The sequence below is a fragment of the Pseudorasbora parva genome, chromosome 22, assembly GCF_024679245.1.
Source record: "Pseudorasbora parva isolate DD20220531a chromosome 22, ASM2467924v1, whole genome shotgun sequence".
NCBI classification, from domain to species: domain Eukaryota; kingdom Metazoa; phylum Chordata; class Actinopteri; order Cypriniformes; family Gobionidae; genus Pseudorasbora; species Pseudorasbora parva.
In genome coordinates this window covers 15,389,421-15,414,179 of record NC_090193.1, presented here as the reverse complement: position 1 = coordinate 15,414,179, position 24,759 = coordinate 15,389,421, and the positions used below count along the sequence as shown (strand labels likewise).

General features: G+C 37.0%; 1 protein-coding gene across 1 annotated transcript in view; it reads left to right on the top strand.

Annotated features, from left to right (window-relative positions):
- LOC137058802 (ephrin-A2-like) overlaps nt 1–24,759 on the top strand; it is a 166,240-nt gene that overhangs the window by 130,357 nt on the left and 11,124 nt on the right. Inside the window, exon 2 of the mRNA XM_067432290.1 lies at nt 16,777–17,069. Within this exon, the coding sequence (XP_067288391.1) occupies nt 16,777–17,069 (293 nt within the window). The remainder of the gene's footprint in view (nt 1–16,776; nt 17,070–24,759) is intronic.

Genomic DNA, 24,759 nt, shown 5'->3' with positions numbered 1-24,759 from the left:
ACTGTAGAATAGTGTTTGGAAAAGAAAACCTAAGCAGACCCTGTTGGGATGGCGGTGGGGGGTGGGGAGGATGGGGATCCTGGGAAATGGGCGGTAGTCAGGGCTTGGGTTACTTGTGTTTTGGCCCTCTCCACCCAGGGGGGTGCACCGCACTGCCACCGTCTTCTACTCCTGTGGGCGTTTCAGACACACTGATCCAGTCGCCTCAATAGGCTCGGGTTTCCCGTTTCCCCACTGGCCGATGCAGGCTGCAGATAACTTTGTCTCTATGCTTGTATCTTTTATCTCACATCTGGGAGACTTGCCTGGGAGCTGGATGGTGACTACACTGCCTGCTTTGTCTCAGCCCTTGTCATTACAAGGCTCAGGTTGCGGGCGGAGCTGGCGGACCTCCACCTGAGCCGACCCATCGTGCGCACTCCCAAACATGCTCGACCGTTGGGTTTTTAGGGGTGTGGCTTACATTACCTGGTGTAGGTTAAAGTGGGGGGAAAACACATGGGTTTTGATGACTCTGCAAGTTCTGATGGTTATCTAAGAAATTATCCCTCTGTAATTGCTATTAAAGAATGTTGCCTGAACATTTGGATGGATTTCACTTCACCTCCCAGCTTGCTGTGCCCACATACCCATACGGAATGCATCCGGGGTTTGCTTGTGCATTAGCTTTTTCTGTGCTGATCCCAAAAATAAATAAATAAATAAAAAACTTTGACTGATAATCTATCCTGTTAAATATACTTTTTTAACGCAGCTGTGGTAGTAAAATACAGTAATTATTTAACCCAGTCAATTGTTAAACTTACTAAAATCACCACCAGGTGGCACAAAGAAATGATTGGAACCAGGGCTCTGTAAAGCTGGAATTGTGAAATTTTCATTTGTAAATGAAGATAAAATATTGAAATAAATGAATATAATATCAAGACATCTCTTCCCTGAGCACTTAACCTCATCATAAACAGTAATAAGAATCCCTGCCCCCCATTCCCTCCCCTTTCTAGCTTATGCTACTCTAAGCAATGTCCAAAACATAGTATTTCAGGCACTTTTTGTGATTGCCTCTTCATGACTGATTGCTTCTTGTATTCTTCAGTTGGTCTGGATAAATGTCTGCTAAATGAATAAATGTAAATGTTATATAGCATTGTAAGAGTTAAATTCAACTAATTATTTATTATCTAAATGCCATTAAAAATTATTACTGTTAAAATTATATTACAGTGATCCTTGATGTGTGCTTACATTTTACTGTACACTAAATTTTCTGTAAATTTTACAGGAAAGTACTAGCCAGTATTTTCTGCATACTACTCTGGGGGGTACCCTGGGTCAAATTCCTCCCATGAAGCCTCCCCTGGACAGCACGCCAAATATGCATAATCTTTACTCTATTTAATTAGATGTAAGTGTGTATGATTTTAAAATATATGTGAAAATAAGGACACTGATACACCCATACATCTGACACGAGAAATTGCACATAAAAAAGTATGTAGAACAATAGACAACAAAGTAACTGCGCCTTTATTCTCTTAAATTGACGAGTGCTGTTATGTAGTACTCATAAACGTAGTGAAAATATTGTCTTTTGTGTCATTTGTTTTCATAAGTTTACATTTTCAAAACACATCAAGGTGCCCTCAACTCTGTGTTCTTCGCTCATATTTTAACTCTTTCCCCGCCAAACACGGAAATTTCCGTTATTTGTGAGACAACGCTTCCAGGCCAATAACGGAATTTTCCGGGTTTCCGTGTTTTCACTGTCGGACGCTAGGGGGCGCTATTGCGCATCTTCTGAATGAGAGTACTGAATCTTCTGATCAAAACACATTACATGCAGTGAAACGAACGATCGCATGTAATCATATGCATATGTAAAATAACCTGATCATCATCAATAAACAGCATATGAATCAAAACTGCCTAATGTTACTGAATGAAATGTGGACCCGGGACGAGCTACATGGCTGTGCAAGCATTAGGAGTGTTGATGGATTCGATCTCCTTTATCGTCGCTCTGAATCTGATCTGGAAACAGTCTTACACAAAAAAAAGTGATTTTTTTTTCAGCTTTTTGTTCTAAATTTTGCTTTTTTTATGAAACCTACCCATATTCAAGTGTTGATAAAAAAGGAATGCATGAAGCTAGAATAAAACGGTTTGTTTTTTTAAAAGAAGAGGGTCAGTTCTTTATTTTGACATATTGCATGTTCAGATATTCATTAAACAAAATATTCCATGGGCTATTACATTTTTGTGAAAATTGTCAAAAACCCTGGCGGTGGCTGGCAATTTTTTTTTTTAAACGCTGGCGGGGAAAGAGTTAATATTCATGTGTCTGTATAATGAGTGTATTGTAGGTCTGTGTTTTATTGGTTGTTGTCTCCCCTCTTCCCTCCCTCTACACTCCCACTTTTCCACAGCCTTTACACGCCCATTTATAGAGACTTTTTTCCAGCTTTGAGGTATGAATGACCAAGCTAAAACATAACAAAGCAACAACAAACAGGCTAACAAAAACCTAACTTTCTGTTCTTTCTTTCCTTTTTTCAACTCTGAGGTGATTTTCCTGACTACACACTTGTTTCTGTGTTTTATATTATACATTTCAACTATACAATAACCAGTGAATGTCAATTTATTTAACTCATTTAAGTATAATTAATGAAGTTTGAAGGTGGCCCACTTTACCTGAATCCCCCTTGCCCACTTGTCTTTCTTTTTTCTAAGTGGGCCACCAATATTTAAACACCTTACAAGAAAACTAACATTTCATTCCATGTTAACTGTAAGAAACAAACAGGAACTGTCACAATAATATTTGTTAACATTTAGTGAGCAGCCTTATAAGTTATACCTTCACCTTGTCCTCCTTGAAGGTGTGGCCAAACACATTCTGTGCTTGGATCTCGCCTGTTTTCTTCCTCTTGTAACCACGTTTTTCTGCCATCATAGTGCAGTGATGTAACTATGACATGTACTCCCAAATGCAATTGCATAAGCCCAAACTATTTTATAATTTAAAGAAATAGTGTCCCTTAAAGTAAAGACCTTTGTTATGCTCTGAAAGTGTCAACCCTTTGAGCACAGTAATGGTTAAATAGCCCACTTTACCCGAATTCACCCTATAATATGTAGTCAAATACAGAGATTAGTTTGAAAGGAGAAAGATTTTTTTTTTTTTTTTTTGGAACTAGATATGGGTCTCTAGTAAGGGTTTTGGATTGAAGTTTACAAAATGCCAGAAGTTATCAAAACTGCTTATTGCTCATGGCATCCATGGAGCATATATATATATATATATATATATATATATATATATATATATATATATATATATATATATATATATATATATATATATATATATATATATATATATATATTTGTATTATTATTTTTTGTTTACTTTTATTATTTATATAGGCTATATAATATTCTGTGGTATAATCTCTCATGTATATACAAAACACATTGTTTGGTTTATCATGTTTCCTCCTGTTTTGTCTAATTTCCTTTGTTAGCAAAAGCAGACATTCTGTAAGCCCATAGCCAACGCACGACGGCTCTTTCTTAACAAAATTAGCTCATTTTTGGGTCAACATATCATGTTAGGGATCTTTTTTTAAAACTTTCTTCTCAAGAAAAGCATGGAGAACAGTGGTTAGTGCTTTTAGGGGAAAGGATTCAGTGCAAGATGTTTGACTGAGTGGGGCTACGGTGAGGAAATGACGAGAAAGAAAAGAATACATCAAGCCCTTTTAAAAGAAGCCGGGCAAGATGAGAGCGGCGAGTAGATGAGAGTCCGTCACCCAATCCTTCTCTTGCGGGCCGGGGGTGGGCCTATAACGTTATTACACTGCACTTTGCTAATGGTGTTAAAAAAGACAAAGAGGGCAGGTCAGGGAGAGTGGGACGAGTGATACACTTAGCTTTAGAGTGCATGGCATTACCATCATTTTCTGTTTGATGCCCTCTGACAAACCCAGCCCTTTTTTTACAGAGAGAGGAAGAAACCTGAGAGCTGTGTTCTCAAACTCCTTTTTTGTGTTTGTTATGGGAGTGACAATTAGGCAGAGGGCATTAGAGTGTGTGTGGTTCATTGGACAAGGAGCCACATTTAGAAACATGACCTTGTGAGGAAATGTTTTGGTCCAATTTAGGAAAACAACTTAAATCGTACTAAATTATGTTTTTGAAAATATAAAAATGCAGAAAGTTTTCTATTAGGGGTAGGGAGTTTTTAGCCGTGTGTGTGTGTGTGTGTGTGTGTGTGTGTGTGTGTGTGTGTGTGTGTGTGTGTGTGTGTGTGTGTGTGTGTGTGTGTGTGTGTGTGTCCAGTTACCCTACGTAGTAAACCCCACGGACAAAATGCTCTCATAAGACAGTAATATCTAAAATCATTATTCATGTAGGAAAACAGCTTATAAATCAGACTAAATTATGTTTTTTGAAAATGTAAAAATGCAGAAAGTTTTCTATAATGGGTAGGTTTAGGGGTAGGGAGTTTTTAGCCGTGTGTGAGTGTGCGTATGTGAGTGTGTGTATGAGGTTTACAGGGTTGTGTGCATATGCATGTGTTTAGTTTTACATGCATGTGTACATGCGTCAGTACGCACGAGCGTGCCCCACATGCCGAGCATCTCGCTGCTCTCTTGTTTGTTTGTTTGCGATGGTGTATTTTCTAAGACAGGTGTTTACTCACCCCATGATGAGAAAAACAGCATGTTATCACACTGTGGCAAAAAGCACTCACAATGACACAGCGCAGATCCCAGCAGCCCCCTAGAGGATGTAACATGCAAAGAGAATGGATTTTATTCCCTTTAATCGCAGTAATCTGGTACTATGCCATGAAATCCACATTTTATACAACCTGAAACTGGTAACATATGGCTGAGGTAAGAAAGGGTTAACACTTAACCTCTCTGTATGTATACGAATATATTTGTACAATATCATTAAAAAGTTTAAGTAAGGTTTTTTTAATGATTTTAAAAAAGAAGTCACTTCAGCTCTCTAAGTCTGCATTTATTTATCAAAATTAAGGTAAAAATACAGTATTATTTTTATGAAATATTGTTTAAAAAATCGAATAAATATCTACCATTTTTACTTAAATATATTTCATATTTTAATATGTAATTTATTTCTTTGATGACAAAGCTAAATTTCCATTTGTCAGTGTCACATGCTCCTTTAGAAATCAATTGATTTCTTATTATCAATGTTGACAACTGTTTTTCTTTTGGACAATTATACATTTTCTTGCAGAAAACATTTCTTAAATAATAATAATAATAATAATAATAATAATAATAATAATAATAATAATAATAATAATAATAATATTCATTCATTCATTCATTCATGCATTCATTCATTCATTCATCCATTCATTCATTCATTCATTCATTCATTCATTCATTCATTTGATTCCAGTGCTATGACTGCTGAAATAAGCTGGGAAAGCCAGTCACAGCCAGCTTTAAGAATTATTTAAGTGATAACAGAGCAGAGAACGCCAGATCATGGCTCAACACTTTTCTGTTTTTACATATAGTCAAGCAAGTGATTGTGAGTTATATTTTATTTAAATATCTCTGCTCATAGAATACTTTTAGAGTTAGTGACGATTTAGGATTTAATGATGTGTGTGTGTGTGTATGTGTGTGTGTGTGTGTGTGTGTGTGTGTGTGTGTGTGTGTGTGTGTGTGTGTGTGTGTGTGTGTGCGTGCGTGCGTGCGTGCGTGCGTTTGTGTGTGTGTTTGTGTTTGTGTGTGTGTGTGTGTGTGTGTGTGTGTGTGTGTGTTTGTGTACAGTATGCAATTTTTGCAATATGTGCGTAATATATATAAATATAATATAAATAAATCTTAACTCATTAGGGGATTGTGCTGGTAATTATAATAAAATTTGAAAGTTAGACATGAAGGGCCATAGCTACCAAAGACGTAACTAAGCGTATCTCGAATATCGGGACTAACAATATATTTGACACAAATTAATTAAAATATTACTTGCAAATAGTCCTACAATTATTATTTCCAAACTAGAATTAGACCTAGAATTCCATTCACTAATCTGTTTCTGTATGCTTTATAATAATACAAAAATTGGTTCCCCCAGTGCTCATGACATGGTTAGCCCTTGTTGTAATGTCATGTTTAATTTAATGTGCTTCTCTTTCTAATTATTTGTGAAATTTAGGAATTTCTGAGTTGTTTCAAAGTAAATCCTACACCAGTTTTTTTTTTTTCAGTGTATTGTGTGAAGGTGCATGTGTGTTTTTGCTTCAGTTAAACCTTGTTTTCAAGGTTTGTGTGCCAGAAAAATCCCTTTTAATCTCTCTTGTCTGCCATTATGAACCACAAACTACTGCTGTTTCTCTCATTCACACACAGGCCTACAAATGTGTGTCTATTCCCTGCTTCTGAAACCCTGCAGATAGATTGTTGTTTTTTGTTGAATTTGGGAGGAAATAAATAATTTCTTCACTCTGAAGATTATGTATTTTGGGTGGGAGTGTGTGTGTTGTAGGAAGTCTGTGATTGTTGTGGGTGGTTTGTGGTGTTTTAAGCATTGTGTGTTGTAAAAGGTGGAACGGTGTACATTGTTTTAGGCAGTGTGTATTTGGAGGGGGGTGGTGGGTGAGAGATAAAGACGGGATGTAGAGTGGCTTCTCAACAGGCATCTGCAGGTATGAGGAAGTTTCTTCCATTAAATCCCAGAAGCCTCATTACACTCACCGTCAGAGCTTGTGGTGACGATGAGATCCAAACGTGCAAATTTGAAATAAATGCCAGACATCCTCAGCTCCTAATAACAGTATTTATCATAAAGTTTGAGAAAAAGTTCATTTAAAAGAAAAAGAAAACCCTCATAAATACAGTGGCTTATCTTGAGACAAATCTAGGATTTAAAATATGATACAAACCTGTAAAGGTTTAGGGTTGTGAAACATTTGTGTATATGAGATTATATATATATATATATATATATATATATATATATATATATATATATATATATATATATATATATATATATAATAAAGAATGTTTTTGAAAGAAGTTTCTTCTGCTCATCAAGGCTGCATTTCTTTGATCCAAAATTGTGATATATCATTACAGTTAAAATAATTTGTTTTCAATTTATTATACCTAAAATGATAATTTATTTCTGTGACGCAAAGCTGAATTTTCAGTATCATTCCTCCAGTTTTCAGTGTCATGATCCTTCGGAAATCATTCTAATATGATGATTCATTTTCAAAGTTGGAAACCGTTCTGCTGCTTAATATTTTTTCATAACCTGTGATAATTTTTTATAATACTTTGATGAATAGAAAAAAAAAAAAAAAAAAAAAACATTCAAAAAAATACAGAATGTATTTTGGTGAAAGGTATAACTTATAAGGCTGCTCAGTAAATGTTAACAAAAAAAAAAAAAACATTCAAAAAAAAAAGAAGCAAATGTTTTTAAAATATAAATATTTTGTAACAACAATATAAATAATCAATAATTTTATTCAGCAAGGATGTATTAAATTGATAAAAATTGATAGTAAAGGAGATTTATATTATTTAAAATTTTTGTTTTTATTTTGAATAAAGGCAGTTATTTTGAACCTTTTATTCATCAAATATATTAGGCAGCAGAGTGTTTTCAACACTCATAATAAATCAGAATATTAGAATGATTTCTGAAGGATCATGTGACACTGAAGACTGGAGTAACACTCCTGAAAATTCAACTTTGCATCACAGAAATAAATGATAATTTAAAGTATAATAAATTGAAATACAAATATTTTAAATTGTAATAATATATCACAATATTAATATATATATATATATATATATATATATATATATATATATATATATATATATATATATATATATATATATATATATATATATATATATATATATATATATATATATATATATTAATTTCATGCTCAAAATCACACATTGTAAACTAAACTCTAACATTAATTTTCGAAATACAATAATACACTAAGGCCGGAGACACACTGCAAGCGTGGCGTTTCTGCTGCGTGTCAGCCGCGGGGCGGCTGCGCAGGGTTTTCTCTGTCTTTGCACACCAGAAGCGTGTCAGACGCGGCGCTGCTGCTGCTGGGAAGCCCTATACTTTATGTTAAATATAAATATATTGCCTATTGATACAGCAAAGACAACGTCGGCAGTAGCCTATTGACCATACATATATATGGCATTGACGGCAAAATAGGCTACAGAATATTTCGTTCTGTATTGACAGGTTTAATATTTCAAAACGATAATTATGTTGTTTTTTGTTATTACAAGTAGGCATATCTGCATTTATGTTAACCTAAAGACTTTCACACATGAAAATGTCATTTATTAATATGTATTTGTGTCAAAATGGCATATAAACTCCATTTCCTATGCTGTTTTGCCTAGAAACGCTTCCAACACGCTCGCGTGTCGCGTGAAAAATAGGCGACTCTTCTATTTGAAGCATGCACGCGTTTTCCGCGCAGCTCGGACCGCGCGTGAGCCGCGCGGCTGACGCAGGCAGTATGCAAGCGCTAACCGGTTAACATGGGAGCCGAAATAAAAACGGACACGCCACGCAGCCGAGACGCTCACGACACGCTTGCAGTGTGTCCCCGGCCTAACACATTACACTGTCTACCAAAACACTGCAAACATATCTAATCAAATATCTTTTCAAAACTAACACGTTCTCTTCCAACATTAACATTTAGTCTATCATAACACAATGTCATAACAAATGCTAACATCAGATGGAATTACAGAAACTGCATTATTTTATTTGTCAGGTCTGCCCTTATACAATAGATAGTATATTGTATTGATCATAGATTGTGTCTTTTGAAGACTCTGCACATTTTTGTTTTGTTGGGTTTAGTAAATTGCATGAATGTTTTTTCTTTTGCTGCAGAAATTCAATACAAAAAATAAATGACCCATCTCAGAGTAGCTTTATAGAATGCCCTTTAGTTTTATTTCATTATCAGCAATCATCATGTTGACTATTGCAAGTTCCTGTTCTTCATTTTGAAGCTTTCCTCTGCCCCCTGTGTGAGTTAGATATTGAATCTTTAGATAGACAAAATACAGTTACATATTAGAGACCAGAGGCATATAGTCACTGTAAAACATGGTAAAAGTATTTACACTTTGCAGTAGGAGAAGCCCTTAAACAATATCCGTTTCTTGAAAATCCTGGATAATGGATGCTACTGTGTCCCGACTGAGATTTGGCTGTACTCGTTCACCAGCCTCTTTGTATGATAGCCTATGGTTTATGACATGGTCTATGATAGTAGCTCTTATTTCATCAGTTACCCTAATTCTGGCCCTTCTTTGAGCACCACCATGTATTCTAACTCCTCAATCTCTACCTTGTCCTCGTCCCAATCCTTTCTCTTGACTGGTACTCATCTTCCTCTCCATCATGCAGGCATTTTGCTTACTTTCTTTGTGTTGCTCTATATTGTTCCTTTTTCACACAAGATCAGCCCAAAGATGCCCATGTTTACTGTATATGGACATGTGAATGAAAGAACATCAACACCAGAACAATTCCTAGATGAAAATCAGCTTTTTTTTATTTTATTTTTTTATATATATTTGCAAACCTTCAATCAGCTGTTTCTCAGTAACAAATGTAACGTGACAGCATGTAATATGTAATGAAATACAGGGTATATATTTGTGTTTCAATTCACAATATGAACAGCTGTCTATCTTGACTTTAACCTATAAGGTTAGGTTTAGAACATGGTGATATCTGTTCTGACATACAGTGTTAAAGCACTGGTAAATTTGGCAGTAAAAATCCATTGTTTTTGTCTTGGTTGAGCTTGTGTGTAAAAGAAGTTCAAGCATTTTAAATATGTGTTAACTATGTGCATTTTATGTCAAAGCAACAAGAAATGTGTTATTTGTATAACCCACACATACAGATGTTGTACTAGCTGCATTGAGTTTAGGAAATGTGTTAAAGGTTTTGACAAATTTGGCATAGCAATTGTAAAAAACAGTACTTTTTTTGCAAATATCTAAATTAATATCTATTTTATTTTGTTACATTATAATATTGTGATGCCTATATGTACATGTGGATTTTATTTTTAATTTATTTAGAAAAGTATAGAATAGTAGTATCATTTATCAGTTATAATTAAAAATAATCATAAGTGTCAGACAGACAGCATTTTTATATCAATTCACCCCTAATTTTAGGAATGATAGTGACTTTTAGACCTCACTGTATATAAATAAGAATTATAAAAATTATTTTAAATGCTAAATCATTGAATCTGTTTCAGAGTAATTTTGTATCCTCATCCAGAAGACCTTCATGTTGGAGGTGATCCATCTCAGGACATTTCCCGATCCCTTTTCCCATTGTTTCCTGTTGCTTCTATAATGTTCTGGTTGATTAAAGACGAAAAGTGAAAATGGGAATTAAAAAAATATATAATAATATGTATAAATAAGTACTTCCTAGATACAAGGTTGTAAGCATGCAGAGTAGCTAAACTAAGGTAGTGAAGCTGCTGTGTGTGTAAACATTCTCCATTAGCAGCCCATTAGAGCTGCAGTACAATGACAGAGAGCATCCCAGCGCAGCTGCTCTGGCTTTTGTTCTGCTTTTGATGATAGAACACAGATTTGTTTGCAGTTCTTTCATTTGCCGGGCTGCACTGGTCACTTCTATTTTCTCCCACTGTCTTTTAGTGACTAAAAGGTCTTACAAAGCAGGCTGAGGCATAAAAATATAATTAAACAAGGGGGGTGTAGTGTTGCTGCAAGGACAGGGCACTTTTATCTAACGATGGCCCAGAGTAAATGAGGATGGCATGTGAAGAGATGCTGGATGTGAACATGGACCTTCCAAGAGAACGCATAGTGCCTGGACAATTATGCACATGGAGACCTACTCACCTGAATGTGTAATTTTGTGTTAAAGAAGTGTTAAAAAAGGAGCACAAACAACTATTGCACATGTATTTTGTCCTCTGGGGCTTTTGTCCTATTCTTTTTCTTTTTTTGTTTGTTTTATTTTTCTCAACCCCCAACCTCCCTCTACCTGACAACGTTTGTTTTTAGCCCTGGCTGAACGTCAGCTGGGATAACGTTTGCATAAATGCTGTGATAGAAAAATTGCTCAAGCAGAGTTGGAATAACAGGAGAGATTGCGGGGAGATGTGGAGGGAAGAGGGGGCTATGGAGGTCTCAGCGTCTGCCTGACACAAAGAACAATAAACATGTTCCACATGGGGAGAGGTAGTCCACAGACCAAGCCCAAGCTGAGCATGTGGAAATGGGTTCCAGACCCAGAGCCGTCGGCACAAAGGGCCATTCTCGCGCACATACACACAAACACACACTCATGCTAAACTCTGTCCGCCCTCCCCCTCAGTTCAACATAATCGCTGGCATGAAACTCATGCGGGCCCATCATATAGCCCTGCAGCACGCCGGAGGTGGTGATGCATTTAAAGGAGAATTGCCCTAGAGTGTGTGAGGCTTGTGCCAGGTTATTAGTTGGCTGTGTTTGCCCTAAACTATTATGGCCAGGTCATTGGTTAATTGCAAAATAAACACATATATTTGCTTTGGCTGCAACTCAACTAAAGGTTCAGGACAGACAAAACCAACAAGAACTTCTAAATGAGTGCCAAACTCCACAAGAAGTTAACAAACTCATATTTTTTGTTTGACCTAGCAGAGCTTGGCAAACATTAGCATCTGCTCTGTGGCAAGCTGTAGTGAAAAATATAATGAATGACTTGGCTTAGAGTATAGGGCATTCTAAAGATGAACAGGGTTGTCTTATTTATCTCTCCATGCAGACAGCTGGACTGTCTTTCTCCAGTTGTACAGAGGCAGACCCCCGCCCAACCCCAACCTTCAGTGGTTGTAGAAATATAATCCATAGATGTTTTATTTATAAAACACTCAAAGCCACTTTTCCACTTCATTAGTCCAATTCTGAAATTCACAACATTGCTCGGTAAACATTAAAGGCTCAAATAGTCAAAGCGACTCTAATTGTGCAAGCCAGGAGCCTCTAAATACCATTATAAATCATGAATTCTTTCTTATCTGATCTGTGTTCTTGGTTTTAACCTCTTCTATTAAAGATTCTTCCTAGTATGGGCCTGGAAAAAAGGATCTCCTAGAGGCAAACATTTACTAAAGGAAGTTCTGAAATCTGGATCTTAGGCTCTCTGCCGGCCAGACACTGCCGTAAATCACAGCACTTCAAACCCCTTCTTTAACCGCAACCGCCAGGAAAGTTCACCCAGAGAGTCACCCTCCTTCTAAACACGCCAAACGAGAGTGGTTTGGTCTGATTAATTGATGTCCTGTGGGGATGATAGAGGCTGAAGAATGAACCAAAGGCCCAAAGAGCCCCCAAATTCAGAGTTGGATTTCTGCACACATACATTTCCTCCAGATGGGAAGTGCAAGAAACTTAGATATCTCACGACCTCACCAATGGCACACATTAGAAATAAATTAAATCTTAAATTCTCTTGCTTTTTTAGTAAAGTAATAAAGTAATGAATGAAACACAATGCATTAAGAAAAGTATATCAGCCTTAAAAATAAATATGCTTCAATAATTTTTTGCTTACCTTCATTTCTGCTGTATGGTGTTAAATGTCGTATAGTGTTAAGTGTTTTTTTGTTTTTATGTTTCATTACAGGCTCAGATCTGTTTCTGGGTTATGGTCATGAGGAACATTGCATTGCATTGCAGAAACAATTGTCAATTGTAGGCATAATTTTTTTTTAAATGAAGGTGAAGTAGCAATGCTCAGATTTCAGATGCGCATTCAGAATTTTGATTACACCATTTATCTTGACAAATCTCAACCCACATTATTGCGATATTTTCTAATGAGACAAATGTTGAGGGTATTTTGCTTAAAAGAAAGTTCTGAGAAAACTTCAGCAAGGGTCCCATTTTGTTCTTCATTCAAATTCACTTTCCTAAAATGAGGATAGATGTTAATGATAAAATGTTGTATGATTTTTATATTTGTCTTTCTTTTTTTCTTTCTTGGCTTTCAAAAAACAAATAAGGTTACTTTCTGGCCTCATCAACCTGGATTCTAACTTTATTGTTGACATGATGAAAATATCACACCGAGTAAGGGAGACTATACAGCTCATTTAGAGCTGATATGAGATCAGCTGTTGATGTAGCAGTGGAGGAAGAGGAGTTCAGGGAGGTCTGATCAGGACTGTGCTCGGAAGACATGAGGAGGTAGACCGGTGAATACAGTGTGATTGATGAAGCGAGCTCACCTAACTGCATGCATTAGCTCTCTCTAAACATTCCGGGCTCACTTATTGATATTTCCATCTGTCATCTCCCCCCTCCACCACCCTGTACCCACAAGCCACCGACTGTAAGGTCATTTTTTATAACAAGATACTTTTGAATCAAAGGGAATGACGTGTTGCCTCAGTGTGTTGGATCATTTGGCCGACGACTCCAGATTTAATGACATCTGGGAGTGAAAGGGAGGAAGGGGCATTGATATTGATTTGTTAAGGCGTAATGCACCATATGAATCTGAAAGAGATATGCCTGACCCACGGAATGTGTAGTAATGATAACGCACTTTGTATTAAAGGCCCGCTAACACATGTTTTTATGGCAGGGTGATTAAATTTAGAGCTCCATAAACATCAGGAGGGTCCTATGGCGAAGTTCTGTTTCCATTACTCTTCGCCGAGCTCTCGATATCGTTTACTGGAAAGCTGTGATTAGAGGCAAACTGACACAAAAACACACAAGAAGAAAATAAGACAGAGTACACGCATCTCCGCAGAGAATGAAGCATTTTCCCTTGCCAGGAAGAGAAATATCGAAGTGCTAGGGCGCTATAAGATGAACATGAGTTGTTTTTTCAGTTTTTTTAGATGTTTTATTGAGCTTGTTGGGTACGAGGCGAACTAGGACAACATCAGTGATGTAGTCCATGTTGCCTTTTATTTAAGCACGGGTGTTTAAAGTATTGATGATGGACAAAGAAAAAAGTGACAAAAATGGAGAAAGGGATAAAGTCATGCAGTGTGAATGAGGTTGTTCTCTGGACCACAATGATAAGGCAAGGAGACATCTGGAGAAGCTTCATGTGCTGCTACAGCTGGTGTTTGGCCTGGCTTGGCCCTTTGACAGTAATTCCAGACCTAGATTAGCTGTCATCTTATGCCAAATCTCACTCCAAAACCCCCATCTACTGCCCCCTCACCCCCTGGACCTGTCCCTGCCCTCTCTCCCCTGAAAGACCTCTAGACATGTGATGTTCTGATTAATATAGACTACACACACAGCCGATAGCTTTTGAATTTTCTTTGTGTATCATGTTTTGCTTTCTTTTTGGGGGTGGGGGGTGGTGGTGTAAAAGTCTTTAGTTCTATTCCAAAACCTGCCTCTGGATCATAAACATGCTCCAAATGTAAAAAAAAAAAAAAAAAAAAAAAATTCTAAGAGATTATACAGTACCTTCTTTTGAGCAAATTCAAAAAGCAACACTGTTTTTGTGACGGTTAGTTTAATAAAAAAAAAAAAAAAATGTTGGATGATATTCAACTAAATTTACAAATAAAATAAATAATTAGGTCTTATTCCATTCTATAAACTATAATACTGATATGCCAACATTGCCACTATTTGATACATTAATATAAGCTGATGACATCACTGTTTTCTCCAGAACAACTATACAGCCAAATCAAATTTTGTTGCAATATTGTCCTGTTTAACACTGTGAAGCTGCTTTGAAACAATCGTCATTATAAAAGCACTATATAAATAAAGTTGATTGATTGATTGATTGATTGATTGATTGATTGATTGATTGATTGATTGATTGATTGATTGATTGATTGATTGATTGATTGATTGATTGATTGATTGATTGATGCGAGACATTTTGAAAACAGATGCAAAGAATTTAAATTCTAAATTTAAATAAATGTTGATGAAAACAGGGGGGGGGGGTAAATTCTTGTAAAGAAAACCCTATTATTCTTATTTATTAGAAAAAAAGAATTTTAACAAAACTGTTTCACTGCTTACTAGTATTTGGAAAACATTTGTAATTTATTGTGGTGCAACTAATATACAGAAACATCAGATCATTTAAAAATGTTTGTGATATTTTGTGATATTCATTCATTCATTCATTCATTCATTCATTCATTCATTCATTCATTCATTCATTCATTCATTCATTCAAAATACTTTTTGTTTTAAAAAATAGATTATGGTATATTTAAATCATGGTTATTTTTTTCGTTAAGGTTTTGTATATGTTTATTTTTTTTAAATAAAGCAAGATATTTCAAAATCTGTATTTTACGAGCTTCCATTTTAGAAGGGATGGATTTTGGCACAGACCTTGTGTAGGCCTTTGTTAACCCACTGCATTTCTTCTGATTTCATCTCGTCTTTGTTTCACTTTGATATTCTGTTAAATTGGATGAAGCGCCTTGGTATGGCTTTTCATAGTGTGAACACTTGATTTGAGTTTGCTGGCTTATGTTCTGTAGTGAAGGGGGCTGCTTTGATGGTGTGGAAAATGGACGATGGAGCAGGTGTGTCAACCACACTGGTGACAAACCATTAGTCTCTTGGCTGGAGCTGTTAGATCTTATTCATGTAATCTTCACACTGTGGACAGAAAAAGAGGATCTGAAGAACTCAAGTACACACACACACACACACACACACACAGACACACACACACACACACACACACACACACACACACACACACACACACACACACACACACACACACACACACACACACACACGTTTGTGTTTTGCTGTGTCTGTTTTCTTGTAAGTTGAAAATCAGATGTATAGTTAGCTAAAGCTAAATGCTATAAAAAAATCCTTGTAAAGCATTTTCAATATCAAAGTCAATATCAGTAAATCAATCAATCAATCAATCAACTTTATTTATATAGCGCTTTTACAATGATGATTTTTTCAAAGCATCTTCACAGTGTTACACAGGACAATATTGCAAGAAATTTTGATTTGGCTGTACCATCATTCTGGACGACTATTAAATAGATAAAATAATACCTCACTTTTCAAGCAGAACCAAAAAAAAAAAAATGTTCTGTGTCCACAGAAAAGAGAAAGGCTGAGTAAATTGATGTAAGACTGAGTAAACAATGAGTAAACAATTTTCATATTTGAGTGTACTATCCCTTTAACGTCCAAATGCTTTTTAGGTGCACAGTATATCCCCACAGTAGTTTGTCTGCACATGAAGTCCCAGTTTCTAGCAAAGTGACTGCTATTTCTGTGTCTTGAGTCGTACCTTCCTGCAGGTGCTCAATTTGTGTCTAAATTGCCCCAGCCAGCAAACTCATTTCAGAAGAGCTGGGTTGAAGCCAAACCGTGTGAAAACTCTTAATGAAGTGTCTCTCTCTCTCTCTCTGAACCCTGTCAATCTCTGCTCATCCACTTCCTTGTGGTCATTCCAGTCAGTTTGGTCTTTAGCACCAAGTCTTGACCAATCCCATCCTGTCACACAACATGGAGAATATCTCCAGTATGAGTGACAGGAGCTACTAGCAATTTCTTTCTTTTTTTCTTCTTTTTTTGTCAGATAAAGTAGTTTTGTGTTAAAATGTGTTATATTCTGTGAGAACTTTTGTGAAGATTTTGTAAATCTCAAGTAAGTTGTGTGAATTTATTTTGCAGATTTTTGCATGGTGAATACACAGTGGAGGTGGCCATCAACGACTACCTGGATATCTACTGTCCACACTACGAGGACCATCTTCCTCAGGAGCGCATGGAACGCTACATCCTATTCATGGTCAACTATGATGGCTATACCACCTGCAACCACCACATGAAAGGCTTCAAGCGCTGGGAATGCAACCGTCCAATGAGTCCGAACGGACCCCTTAAATTCTCAGAAAAGTTCCAGCTGTTCACACCTTTTTCTCTGGGCTTTGAGTTTCGCCCAGGGCACGAATACTACTACATCTGTGAGTAACCTTCTCCTTTAGAACTCTCAGACTTCAACTTTGAATCCCTCATCAATGTTTTCTTGTGACCAGGTGTCAGTATGGCCCCAGGGTGCAATCATTCACTGAACTGATGGTTCTTGGGTTACAGGAACTGGGGTGTAGAGGGTAAAGGAAGACTTAATAAGGACGCATAGACTTCACAACAACATCTGATCAATAACATGTGCCACATGGTTCAGTCTGCTGAAACCTGTTATGTGGTCTCTAGAGGCATATGGCAGAAATAACAAATAAACTATGTGCCAGTCAGTCTTTGGTCAATGTTATAAAGATATGGTGTATGGAACCAAATGCAAAGTGTAACAGGAACTTAAAATTACAGGTTACACATCTTGAAATTTACATGAAACAAATTTGTTATTCACAGTGTTGTATTTGAAGCAGAATGTTGTTTGTAAATGATGTAAACAGTGACTCATCTACAATAGCCAAAACATAAGTCTCCTGAAATCTCCTTGATTTGATATTACAAGAATAACATTCCATTTTTTCCCTCCCTATCGTTTTTTCCCTGGTGTTTTTTTTTTTTTTCTGAAGGAAGATTTGATGACGGATAAGGTTTGATGAAGGAATAGGTTTGATGAAGGAATGGGTCTTCACATCAGCAAGAGCCTAAAGGGATAGTTTACCCAAAAATGATTGTTTACCCAGAAATGAAAATGCAAATGACTCCAAACAAGTATGACTTTCTTTCATAAAAGAGAAATTTTGCAGAATTTAGCTTCCACACTTTTCTATACAATGAAAGTGAATGGGGACCAAGGGAGTTAAGTTTCAAAAATGACTAAAATCACCATAAATATTGTATTTTTATGTAGGAAATACAGTATTGTTATGGCCCCTGGTCACATTTACTTTTATTGTATGCCAGGTGGAACACTCTTTTCCAACATTTATTGGATACATTTATTATAGCAATTTGAGTTTAATCAGAGTCGTTGTGGCAGAAAGTCTTGTTCAACCCCTGAACTCCCCTGGGAGCAGAGTTTGGCAGTGTCCTGATGTCTCCGTCAGATGAAAATCTCAATTTGTTGAATGGCATGTGCACTTTTAGCTGTGCACTTTGCCGCTCTGGGTGAGATCGGTGCAAAACCAGTTACCAAGGCCATCATGCGTAACTGTCCAAATTATGCTGATTGGTCAAATCATATTTAACAGAAGGATCCTGATGGGAGTAATTGCATCTGCAGCTTCTGGGGTGCCCTCCATTACCATTTTTCAGATAACAACAGCTAAAAGCCATTAACCTGGAGGGGGAGTTTTTGGCTCGGGATGGTGCCCGTATGACAGGCCTGACACCTCGTCCTCCGGAGGCGGCCTGCCCACCGCCTCAAGGTCAGACCTTCGCCTGGCCGGACGAATCAAGTGGCGTTCTGCTTTATCCTCTTCTTTCGCTCTCACTTGCATGACAGGGGGAATTTGCTGGGGTGCATCTGTCCCTGTTTCACTAATGGTCTTGTGAAAGGTGTCCTTTGGCCTGATAAAAAGGGATCCCGCTGGGCACAGGCAAAAGGAAAAGGCTCAGGGCAGCACGCTGGATGCATTAATGAGGCAATCTCTCCTCTTTTTTGTTTTTCCCTTTTTGTACACTTTTTTTTGTGTGGCTTTTTTGTCTCTGTGTGTGTTTATTCTGACTTTTAGAAGAGAGATGGGAGTTTGAGAGAAAGGTTTTCCTGTGATAAAAGAATACAGCTTTTCATCCTAAATGAATGCAGCTCATTAAGTAGAATGGCATGATTTTTACCGCTCATCCTGCTTACCATGTCCCGGATAGCCTTAGAACTTTCTCTGTGCCTTTAGAGATCAGCAGTTCAAAGGTTCATTGCTCAGGGGGACACAACTTGTAGCTCTGCTCATGACTATAACCACCCATTGTGTGCCAAGACACCTGATCCTAAAAGCATAGTCACACAAATTGCTCTTTTGAAATCTAAAAGCACATTTGTCCTAATAATCGTTTACGAGTCATTCCTAATAGTTCATGGCCATCTGTTGTATCTAAAAGCCAAAGATTTAGAGGCCAGAAATACAGAGGGCTTTCTATGCTTAAATGATGTCATGGTCTTAAAGGCATAGCTCACCTAAAGAGGAACATGTTGCTCAAACTTGATAACATGTGCATGTTTTGCCAAATTAGAGGTGAATACGTAAAATTTTAAGGCGTATTAAAAATCTGAATTGCCAACAAGACTCAAACGACAACACAAAATTTGAAGAATATTCATTCTGCTCTTTTCCACATCAAGACTCATTAAAACCATTGGTTTGTCATTGGTTCTTATGTCTTGTACCCTAACACATCAATGAATGTTTGGACAAAATGAGATTTGATAGCAGTGGCAGACATAAATGTGGACACAAATCTAGGTTAGGGCATTTTCCTCACACAAAGCTATTGTATGATTTTATAGTGCACAGGTCATATGTGCTAAGTTTATTTTACTTAAAGGGTTAGTTCACCCAAAAATGAAAAATTATCTCATTAATTACTTACCCTAAAGTTGTTCGACACCCGTAAGACCTTCGTTCATCTTCGGAACACAAATAAAGATATTTGTGTTGAAATTCGATGGCTCAGACAGGCCTTCATTGACACCAATGTCATTTCCTCTTTTAAGACCCATAAAAGGCACTAAAGACGTTGTTACAAAGTCCATCTCACTACGGTGCCTCTACAATAATTTGAATTTTATGAAGCGATGAGAACAGTTTTTGTGCGCAAAAAAGAAATAAATAACGATTTATATAGTGATGGGACAATTTCAAAATAAAGTTTTGAACGTTATGAATCAGCGTATCGATTCATGATTCAGATCGCCAATGTGCTCTCGTGATTTCAGCAGTTTGACATGCGATCCGAATCCAACCCATCACTATATAAGTCGTTATTTTGTTTTTTTTGTGCACAAAAACTATTCTCGTCGCTTCATAAAATTATTGTAGAATCACTGTAGTGAGATGGGCTTTGTAACAACATCTTTAGTGCCTTTTATGGTCTTGACAGAGGAAATGACATTGTTTCGAACGACATTAGGGTAAGAAATTAATGAGAAAATTTTCATTTTTGGGTGAACTAACACTTTAAATGGTGCTTTCTGTTTATAATACCTTAGCTTTGGCAAATAAAATCCACTGGAGAAAAAGAAAAAGCTTTGGAAAAACATAAGGGTAAATAATGACAGTATTTTCATTTTGGAGTTAACTATTTCTTCAAAGTTAACATAATTCGTAAATGTGCCGATATAGTCTCACTGTCTGCTGGTCTGACCCAACACAGGCACAGAGTATCTCAAATGAGAGTCGCTTCAAATATCATGGCTGTCCAGCAATTTGACGTGTTGGGCGTCACAAGATTGTCACCAAACCAGCAGGGCGTCCCAGACCTTCCTTCCATCCATGGGACATTTTCACCCCAGTTGCGAGGGGAAAACGGAGACACAGAAGAGGGTCAATCAAAGAAAAAAATAAAGGAAAGAAAGAACCCAGGGTTCAAAGTTTGCACTCAAGGCTGGGTGTTTCTTATGCCTGTCCTGAGCTGTTTTTAATGCAGTCCGCCCTGTCGCTTGGTGCGAGACCCGCTATTATGCACCTTTTGTTCAAGATAGCGGCCTGGGCTGAGAAGTACTTAGTCTGGCTATTCATCAGACGAGGCCGTCTCCTCCTCTAGAGAAGTGTTTGGCTACTATCAATATTGTTGCTGTCATGGCCCCTGGGGTTATGAGGCAAAGGGGTCTGCCACGGGGTTACTGGGGGGGTGACCAAGGCTTAGTTTGGTATCCCACAACAATAGAGGATGTCCATCACCTTTGGGTCAACCCCGCCTCGACCCACCAGAGAGGGTGACTGAGTGAATGGCAACTGTGACATTCTCACAGGCCTGTGTGCTTGAATGCGACAAATGGGAATTTCAGAGACTCCCAGAGTGCGAACAAAAACGCACACACACATGCCAATATGCCATACCTCTGATAGCCCTCTGTCCATACAAACACACTAAGTTATAAGCATAAGTTCATTTTGTGTGTGTTTATTTAGGCTCAACATTTCCTTTAACTCACAGGGATGCAAACACATGGATGGTCAAAAAAGAGAGCGTTAAATCAAAGCCAAATATGCTAGATACGAGAGAAAAAGATAGGCTTCTAATAGTCGTTCAGTGCACAAAACCATAATATGAAACGCTTCAAATCAGAGCCACACAAAGCTCTTATGCGCATCCTGGGTGCAGAATGATGTGCTTAAAGCAAAAGTCTTTGAAGCCTTGTTACTTTCGCTTGGCTCCATAGCTCTGTATTGAAGAGTTCACGGCACGAAGAGATGTTGAGAGCTCAGATCCTAGTCTATAATCTGTCCAAATGTTTACTGATCATTTGATTCTTCACATATTTAAATTCCAGTTATTGTGCATGTGATGCTAATGAATAGACCTTGTGTTGTCACCCGATAGCGAATACAACATAGTTCAGAAACACCTATAAACTCAAATCCACAGCCCTTTATTTACAGATCAAATATTATAATGGGAATATATGATTTTGGAGAGTTTTACATGCTGACTGTCATGCTGAATGACCGAACGCGATAACGCAGTTTGAATGCTTAATGGATGTGATGATTGACAGCTGCAGCGGAGGGAAGATGAGTTTCTGTGAACTCTAATTTAACGATGGAAATAATATTAATATAATATCCTTGTCCCGTACATTCAGCTATGGAATGGCTTTAAATGACTTTGTACCAGCAAATCATAATATAAGAGTGATTGCTGCAGGATCATGTGACGATATATATTTCTGATTATTAAATTATCACTACAGGGCGAATCTGAGCAATTGTCTGCCTGTCTGAGTTTTGTCAACAGACGGAGGCGACCGTCTCGTAATTCTCTATGCGGGACAAACCCTGTATAACATTATAAACCAAAAATAACCTAACCTCCAGTGATCTTACCAGAACTTTGCCAGTAAGACGGGAAGGCGCTGCGCCGAACTCTAGTCTCAGGGAGAACTGTTGCAGTGACAGATACCATAGACGATTATAGATACGCAGCCAGAAGAAACACTAGTGGTTCACCCGTGCGCATTGCTGTTCTTGTTCTGATTTACTTAGCTCATATTTACTGTTTGGTGGAGGCAATCCAGAATTACTGTTGGTGAAATTGTAATCAGACCCCACTTAAAAAACTCTTGGGATCTGCACGATTCACACAAGTCACCCAAACCGACATAAAAAAGCAAACTGTTTTCATCCCTGCACCCAAATACATTTTATTCAAGTATTTTCTTTTTTACTAGTTAAATATGCACTAGTCATAATTGCACTATTTGTTGCACATGGTCTCTGAGGCACTTTCAAAATATTTCTGACCAGCCCAACATAGTAACAGTGGCTCATACAATGGTGTGAGTTTGGGGCAGGACTACTTGTTTTCCAGACAATAAAAAATGTTTAATTCATAGTTCAATTTCAGATGATAATGTAATCACCATAATATTTTTTTTATTGTATTTACATGGTACTTCAATATATGTAAAAGAATACCTTAGTACTAACATTGTATGAAAAAAACAAAAAACTTTGAAGTATAATGCATCATTGTGGTGCTTTTTACAGTCTTTAAAGTGTATTTAAATTGCTGTATAGAAGAATTGTCCTAATAACAGATTGATTTATGTTGTTCACTAAACTAAAATATAACGTCAGATTTTTATATTGTATTTTTTGACTGCATGAAATCACCATGTGCCAATTTTATGTCCAGGCACTTAACTCTTTCCCTGCCAAACATGAATTGTCTGTTATTTGTGAGAAAACGCTTCCTGGCCAAAAACTGAATTTTCCGGGTTTCCATCTTTTCACTGTCAGATGCTTGGGAGCACTATTAAGCATCTTCTGAATAAGTACTGACTCTCCTGCAATATAACAAGCGATCGCATGTAATCATATACATGTGTAAAATAACGTGATCATCATCATTAAACAGCATATGATTCAAAATCTTATGTTACTGAATGACATGTGGACCCAAGACGAGCTACAGGACCGTGCAAGCATTAGGAGTGTTGATGGACTCTATCTACTCCATCTGTGTTTGATAATCGTTCTGAATCTGATCTGGATACAGTTTTTCACAAAAACATGCTTTTCTCAGCTTTTTGTTCAAAATGTTGTTTTTTTATGAAACTTACCCTTATTAAAGTGTTAATAAAAAAGCAATGCATGAAGCCAGAATAAAATGTGTTTTTGTTTGTTTGTTTGTTTGTTTTAAAGAAAAGGGTCAGCTCTTTATTTTTTAATATATTGCATGCTCAGATATTCATTAAACAAAATATTCTTGGGCCATTACATTATTTTTAAAATTGTTAAAAAACCCTGGTGGTGGCTGACAACTTTTTTTTTTTTTTTTTTGTCAGCCGCTGGCAGGGAAAGAGTTAAGAGCACCTGTTAGAGCAGAATTCACCAAAAAGAAGCTTGTTGTGCAGAACAAATCAGCTCTCCATTAGCTGAGCCGCTGAGTGATTTGTGGTAATTGCTAAAAGAATTTTTATGTATCTGAAGAGCAACCTGAAAACTGTGTCATGGCAAAATTGTGATTTGTTTTCCATTTGCAATCTTAAAAAATTAGCCAAAAATCCATTTGTGTGCTTTTGAAGGAGATGAGGGGAAATGAGTGCCAGCATAAAGTTAGACTTTCAATGGAGAACAGACTCTAAGTGCTTTTTCTTAGCCATGTGTAGTGTGTGTGAGGGTAAGAGAGGGAGAGACTCACATGGCAGAGTAATGGAAATTTTGTTCATTGCTCTCCAGGCAAATATTGTGTCTGGGTCAGAGAGTACAACAGTTCCTGGTTGCCATGGTGTCAGTGGACATGGCCTTACCAAAAATACTGAATCTCACATGTGTTTATTGTCAGAGGACCACATGGTCTTTGTCTTGACTGTTTCTACTTTGCAGTGCTATAGAGCACAACAGTAAAGTTTCAAAAGTTCAAAGTAAACAATTTACCAGTGGAGGCTAAGGGTAATGCTAACTAGCCTAACCTATATATTAGGTATGTGCCTAAAGCAGAATACCTTATTTGGAAATGCACATATAATGGCTTCAAAAGTATTAACACATTCCACCATTAAAAGGAAAATAAGTGACAGACACAGTCACTTTTCGTGTTTGCGTGACTACATGTAATGTGTATTAGGTCTATTTGTAGTTTAGTTTCCATTTCTGTGCAGTCTAATTTTTAATTGTCTTATACCAACAAATTAATGTGGAGTAGAGGTGATGATAGCTAGCACAAAATAATCTGAGGGGCGGGATAAACGGTTGTCTTTCAAACTCCCTCTGCACAGCGTGCATGCAATTGGATAGCGCTACAACCAACCAGAGCAATGATATATATATATATAAATCCAACAATAATCCAACAAAACAAGTATTAAAAAGGGCTGTTTGATTTCAAGATTTTGGAATGAGCGCAGATTACTGGATCTGGAATCTGACAATCAATTCCGCACTTTTTTCAACTGTTGTTTTTACGAAAGATTAGAAAAAAAATCTTCACTGTGAACACAGTATTTAAAGGTTGTAGAAAGTATTCTCATAAAATGAGGCTATACTTATACTAATCTGAAGATACATTTAGCTCTGATTA